This window comes from Vollenhovia emeryi, unplaced genomic scaffold (assembly GCF_000949405.1).
Source record: "Vollenhovia emeryi isolate VEMERY1.0 unplaced genomic scaffold, V.emery_V1.0 DF939749.1, whole genome shotgun sequence".
In the NCBI taxonomy this organism is placed as follows: Eukaryota; Metazoa; Arthropoda; class Insecta; order Hymenoptera; family Formicidae; genus Vollenhovia; species Vollenhovia emeryi.
In genome coordinates, this window is record NW_011966617.1 from 1 (window position 1) to 6,351 (window position 6,351).

At 41.4% G+C, this 6,351-nt stretch overlaps 2 protein-coding genes across 2 annotated transcripts; both read left to right on the plus strand.

Moving 5' to 3' along the window:
* Window positions 1-402: 402 nt before the first annotated feature.
* Window positions 403-1,701, plus strand: LOC105556844 (KRAB-A domain-containing protein 2-like). The gene is made up of 2 exons (XM_012003957.1): window positions 403-926; window positions 1,014-1,701. Exons 1-2 carry the CDS (start codon window positions 804-806, stop codon window positions 1,194-1,196), a joined length of 306 nt encoding a protein of 101 aa, XP_011859347.1. The 5' UTR covers window positions 403-803; the 3' UTR covers window positions 1,197-1,701.
* A 174-nt stretch (window positions 1,702-1,875) lies between these two features.
* LOC105556845 (histone-lysine N-methyltransferase SETMAR-like) lies at window positions 1,876-5,620 on the plus strand. Its single transcript, XM_012003958.1, has 4 exons — window positions 1,876-2,005; window positions 3,016-3,245; window positions 3,665-3,795; window positions 5,446-5,620. The coding sequence occupies exons 1-4, from the start codon at window positions 1,876-1,878 to the stop codon at window positions 5,618-5,620; spliced, it is 666 nt and encodes a 221-aa protein (XP_011859348.1).
* Window positions 5,621-6,351: the final 731 nt, after the last annotated feature.

The following is a 6,351-nucleotide window of genomic DNA, read 5'->3' on the forward strand; positions in this document are numbered from 1 at the left end:
TATTGTGCTTTACAGAAATACGCAAACCTGATACAAAATGTGTCCGATCGGGCCTGTGTCCGATCAAGTCCGTGTCCGATCGGGCCTGTGTCCGATCGAGCCTGTGTCCGATCGGGAAATATTGCCGTGTCCGATCGGTTATGTGTGCAATCAGGACAATCCCAATGCAGTCCAATCTTGCAATGCTTGTGTTCAATAATGCGGTGTACAAAAATGCGGTGTCCGAAAATGCAGTGTCCAAACTTGCAATGCTTGTGTCCAATAATGCGGTGTACAAAAATGCGGTGTCCAAAAATGCAGTGTCCAATAATGCGGTGTCCAATAATGCGGTGTCCAATAATGCTTGTGTCCGATAATGCGGTGTCCAATAATGCTTGTGTCCAATGATTTCGGTGTCCAATAATGTGTGTCCAATAGTGCGTGTCCAATCGAGCGGTGTCCAATCGTTACGTGTCCAAACGGGATACGCCCTAACAGAAAGAGGGTTGCTCCAAAACGAGGAGTTGTGATAAAACCGATATTGAGCGATGGATTTAATGTTCGCGGACAGGTGGATTTAATTGATTTCCAATCGTGTCGTGATGGTGAGTTCAATTGGCTACTGAACTATCAAGATCACGCTACCAAGTTCTTGCACCTTCGACCCTTGAGATCCAAGAACGCAGTTAACGTTGCTGAAGAATTGCCGAAAATCTTCTTTACATGGGGAGCCCCGACTATTTTACAGAGCGATAACGGTCGAGAATTCGTGGCTGCAGTAATACACGAACTTGTTTCCATCTGGCCTCACTGCAGGATTGTTCATGGGCGTCCGCGACACCCAAGGTAGTGTCGAAAGGTCACATGCGGACGTTGAAAACATGTTAAGAGCCTGGATAATCGATAATGATTCGACAAATTGGAGTCGTGGTTGCTACGAAGTCCAAGTAATGGCTCTTACATATACAATTAAATTAATATTATGTTCTTGAATTCACATTTGAAAATTTACATACTTTAAATATTGATTTAAGTGGCAAAAGAATACATCGCGACATAGAGTCATAAACAGGAGCCCGTACGAAGCTTTACTTGGACCGATAAAAAGCGGCATAAGAAATACGTCTTTGCCTGATGAAATTTTAAATTCACTTCAGACAGAGGAAGACTTGGAGCAAACTCTCGAGGAGCAGAATGTACAATTAAACGCGAGGTAATTGACTTAAAATAAATATAATAAAACTAGATAAATATAATATAATAGAACTCATGTAGTAATTTGTACTTGAGTGTTGAGCAGTGCTAAGACGTAGGCAAGAGAAAGAGGGTGCAAGAGGATGAAGAAGAGGAAGGAGAGGGAACACAGAAGAAGCGAAAGATAGACGTCTCGAGCAGTATTCTTTGCACAAAGTGCAAAATGGAAATGCATAGCGGACAGGCTGTTATCTGTTCATTGTGCGCTAGGGGCGAACAACTACTTGACACTCGGTCAAATTGCTTCGAGCGTCAAAAGGCAGAGGCCGAAAAAATGGTTACCTTTTCGAGTATCACTTTTCCACCCCTTCAGATCAACGACACCATTACATTATCTGTTCCCACTGTAGACCGTGGGCCTCTAGATTTTAATAACATATTTGGCGTTGTAACTGATTTAAAAAATGACGTATATAAAATTAGAACCAAGGGTGGGGTATTGAAAGGGTGGTTCTCTCTCTCTCTCTCTCTCTCTCTCTGTCTCAGTCTCAGTCTCTGTCTCTGTCTCTGTCTCTGTCTCTGTCTCTGTCTCTGTCTCTCTCTCTCTCTCTCTCTCTCTCTCTCTCTCTCTCTCTCTCTCTCTCTCTCTCTCCCCCTCCCTCCCGTACTAAAATTGCAAAATCGGGCACTAATCTTATTACCATGGCTGACATTCCCAAAAACGTTCTTCTTACTTTGAGGGAAGCTGCTGCGAAGCAATCGGCAAGTGGTGGACAGGGATATAAGAAATGCAATTGCAAAATTGCTAAAAATCAGTGTCAGACAAATAGATGTGCTTGTTATAAAGCAAAAATCCTTTGCAATTCTCGTTGTCACAGTAGCTCGTCTTGCATTAACAAATAGAAAGTGTAAAAATAAATAAATAAAGTTCAGGCATGAATTGACTATGTTATCCTGTATTAACAAATAATAATGTAGTAATTGTAGTGAATTTGTTAATGATAACAGTTGCTTCAGGTTCTATCGTTTATTAAGCTCGAGGCGTTTTTTGGCAATACAGTTTTCTTTATCTGGCTGACGCTCTCATGCAACGAACAACTCAGATTCTGTTACTCAGACACGAACTCTGACTCTAACTAAGATCCGCGCAAGCGCAGAAAGAATAGGCCCGCGAATGCGCATAGGCATGAACAAAATTAATTGACAACGCATCGAGCTTCAAAACAAGCATTTCTCTAATCGCCTAAAGCGCGCCAGGCCGTTAGGCGAAAAGCCGACTTGTCATCTAACAGGCTGAATTTTTCAGGCCATTAGACTATATCGTCGTCGATTAGCCTAACGGGCGGCATTTTGCTAAACGCCTGGGCTTTTATCTAAATGGCTAATTTCGCTATCGGGCTACGACATACATACATTTAAGATTTACATATAGAAATATGTAGAGATATATCGATAAACAATAACGCAGGCTCTAAAGATCTACCAGTAATCATCAAGAAGGAGACGTCTATAATATAATTTGATGATCAAACGAGCTCGCTGAAGGCGGACGATGTTTGATCGAAATTACATGTAGACGTCTCGTCCGAAGATAATTATTGGGTCTGTGCATAAGTCCGTGCCGAAATTCCGAAAGATGTCGTTTGCAATTATTTTTCAGCTCGCACATATGTCAGACATCTAGAGTATCATATACAATATTTTCTGAAAGCTGACATTTGTGCCAACATTTTAAGACTACCCTCATCAAGATCCGTGTCGTGTACGAATTTTAATTATATTTTGACTGTGGAAGGAGAAAACGTGTATTTTCGGTGCATTTCGCTTTTTATTTCCGAAAAGGCAAAAACGCGTCGAAAACTCAGAAGAAGATATGCGCCGTGTACAGAGAGAATGCCGTAAGCGAACGTGTATGTCAGAAATGGTTTGCGAAATTTCGTTATGGAGACTTTGATCTCAAAGATGCTCCTTGCTCTGGTCGGCCAGTCATCACTGATGACCAAATCAAGGCTTTAATCGACTCCGACCGGCATTTGACGACTACAGACCCAATAAACACAAGTACGTCCTATGTACGTACACTGAACATCCATACCGAATATTGTGTACATACATCGAACGTCCATATCAGTTGCAGCTGACGTACAAAGAACGTCCATTGTACATCCATTTGCAACTCCAATAGACATCCATAAGTTGTCCATTAATGAACATTTATGGATGAATTATGGATGAATTATGGATCGTAAATGAATAAACTATGAATCTAATGGATGAACTTTGGACTTTTTATGGACAAAATTGAAATCTCTACTGGATACCCCACATAGCACAGGGACGTCCATTAAACGTCCGAAGGACGTCCGATTGTTCCGACATGGATATCCGTGGGATGTCCGTATTCGTCCGTTGACTGTCCATGGGACGTCCATATTATGTCCAAATGTCCGGCCTATTTACGTCCATAAGACGTCTTATGGACATCCGGTAGACAAATAAGGATATCCCACGGACATCCGTGTCGGACCAATCGGATGTCCTTCGGACGTCTAATGGACATTTGATGGACGAAAATACAGTACCTCCATTGGATGTCGAATTCGAATGTCTTATGGACATTCGGTAAACGAAAATACAGGACAATCCGGATAATTAAAAGCCTGTATTGATAGTCGTTGTTCAATTCTCAAGATCAGTCTGTCTTTGTCTCGCCTACTACGTTTTTCCATACGCGACACGAGACAAAGACAGACTGATCTCGAGAATTGAGGAACGACTATGAATACGGGCCTTAAACTGCTTTAAACTTAAACTAAAGGTTTAAAAAGATCAAATATGCACAATCGTTGATCTTGAACTTGCAGATCCTCACAGATCTGATATTTGTTACAAGGTAAATGGTGCGATATATAAAATAAATTATTTTACTCGGCAAATAAACGAGTGTATTTTGAGTTATGTTTTATTAAATACTTATAGTTTCAGTACTAACAAAATTTTTAAGTAGATATGTGTAGTTTCTTTGGTATGCAATTAATGCAATCATATTTTTATTTATATTAGACACCTCACTCATTTTTAACAAAAATTAGAAACGTAAACAAATAGAAACTGCTGGAAGCATACTGTGATGCGTTCCGTTTCCGTGTTAAAACCTTGTAGCAGTTTGAAAGCGCACGAAACTAAAACGGAAAGACACTTCTGTGACATCATAGCGTCAGTACTCGTAGTGAATAACGGAACGCACCAACAAAAATTACGATTTCACACATTCAATTTGTGTGTCGATCTACCAAATATCGCAGATGTATATTACCCAGTGAGAAATGATTCGTCGATCGACGTCGAAATGATGTCGAATTGACGTCAATTCGATGGTATCGATGTCGATTCGACGTTGTTTCGACGTTGATCGACGAATCATTTCTCACTGGGTAACATAAAACGGATGTGATTTGGATCCATTGAATATCCTGTAGCGAACATCCGACGGATGTCCCAAATAGAACGTATATTGGACATCCATAATTCGCCTATAGAAGTCAGATATAAAATGGATGTTTTGGACATCTTAAGGACGTCCTTTGATGGACGTCCCATGAATATCCACAAATGGACATCGTTAGGACGTTCATAACATGTCCACGGACGTACCGACATAAAACGCACATAATTCAGACGTCCGATGGACGTCTTGTGCTATGTGGGACATTCCCGGGCAGAAATTTTAGTAGGGTGAAAATTCAATTTTTTAAACTAATTTTTAAATTGTGTTAAATTACATAGTCATCAAAAGTATATTCAGGTTATTGAAGTTTATCCATGATCCAACAACTCGCTGTCGCATCATATCGGCTCGCCTCTTATACTAATACGGGATGATTTTTACTTACGAGAAAGACTAACGCGCGGTCGCCACGCCGCGGCAGTGAGTAGTACTAGTGCTATATATTCAGGTTAACGTTTATCAAATTCTATGAGGGAATCAGGCGTACCGGATCAGGCACATTTCAGGGATTCCTTATTAGGGCATTCCTTACTTCCTCTCTATCGGACCCTGACGTCATACACAAGGCATGCATGATTTCATTTCTACTCGGGAGTATATGTATATCCATAAATTAGTTATATAAAGGGAATCTTAAATGGATGTCCACTGGACGTCCGTTTATGCACATCCAATGTATATCTTTGTATGGACGTACAATGGACGATCTTATTATGTCCATGGACGTATGGTAGTAAAATGAACGTGAAACGGACGTCCATAAGATGTACGGTGCTATTTGGGTGGTTGAAGCGCGAAGAGACTGCTCAGACGGTCGCAAAGGCTGGATTACACCCGAAGAAGGTAATGCTCTGTATCTGGTGGGATTGGAATGGAATCGTCTATTATGAGCTGCTGCCACCCAACCAAACGATTGATTCGACCAAGTACTGCTCATAACTAAACAAATTAAAGCGAGCAATCGATTAGAAGCGGCCCGAATTGGCGAACAGAAAGGGCGATGTGTTCCACCACGACAACGCCAGACCACACGTTTCTCTGATGAACCGGGAAAAATTATTGCGGCTTGGGTGGGATGTTTCGGTGCACCCACCGTATAGTCCGGACCTTGCATCTTCAACTATCACTTATTCCGGGCGCTATAGAACAATTTTAATAATAAAAACTTTAGTTTCCTGGACATCCTCAAAAAGCACTTGGATGACTTCTTTGCCCAAAAATCTCAGGACTTCTATGACAGAGGAATAATAATGCTTTTGGAGAGATGGCAGAAAGTTATTGAGCAGAGTGGAACATACTTTGTTGATTAAAATTGTTTTTTTCGCTAAAGATTTTGCGTTTAAAATTTACTTGATTTTCGGCACGGACTTAGGCATAGACCCAATGAGTGGCACCCGTTTGGCCACGTTAATATTGACCACAGTCCCGATTGACCACGTTAATATCGACCACGTTGTGTATGACCACGTTGATATTGACCACGTTGCAATTGACCACGGTCCCGATTGACCACGTTGCAATTGACCACGATCCCGATTGACCACGGTCCTGATTGACCACGTTGCAGTTGATCACGGTCCCGATTGACCACGTTGCAATTGACCACGGTCCCGATTGGCCACGTTGCAATTGACCACTGTCCCGTTTGACCACGAGCTAAAAGCACACAC

What these genes read in the sequence shown, in the direction of transcription:
- LOC105556844 (XM_012003957.1), top strand. Translation starts at nt 804, where the DNA reads ATGGGCGTCCGCGACACCCAAGGTAGTGTCGAAAGGTCACATGCGGAC. An exon ending in GTGGTTGCTACGAAGTCCAA is followed by an intron (nt 927 to 1,013) that starts GTAATGGCTCTT and finishes TATTGATTTAAG; the next exon opens with TGGCAAAAGAATACATCGCG.
- LOC105556845 (XM_012003958.1), top strand. Translation starts at nt 1,876, where the DNA reads ATGGCTGACATTCCCAAAAACGTTCTTCTTACTTTGAGGGAAGCTGCT. An exon ending in TAAACACAAGTACGTCCTAT is followed by an intron (nt 3,246 to 3,664) that starts GTACGTACACTG and finishes GACATCCGGTAG; the next exon opens with ACAAATAAGGATATCCCACG. An exon ending in GAATGTCTTATGGACATTCG is followed by an intron (nt 3,796 to 5,445) that starts GTAAACGAAAAT and finishes GACGTCCATAAG; the next exon opens with ATGTACGGTGCTATTTGGGT.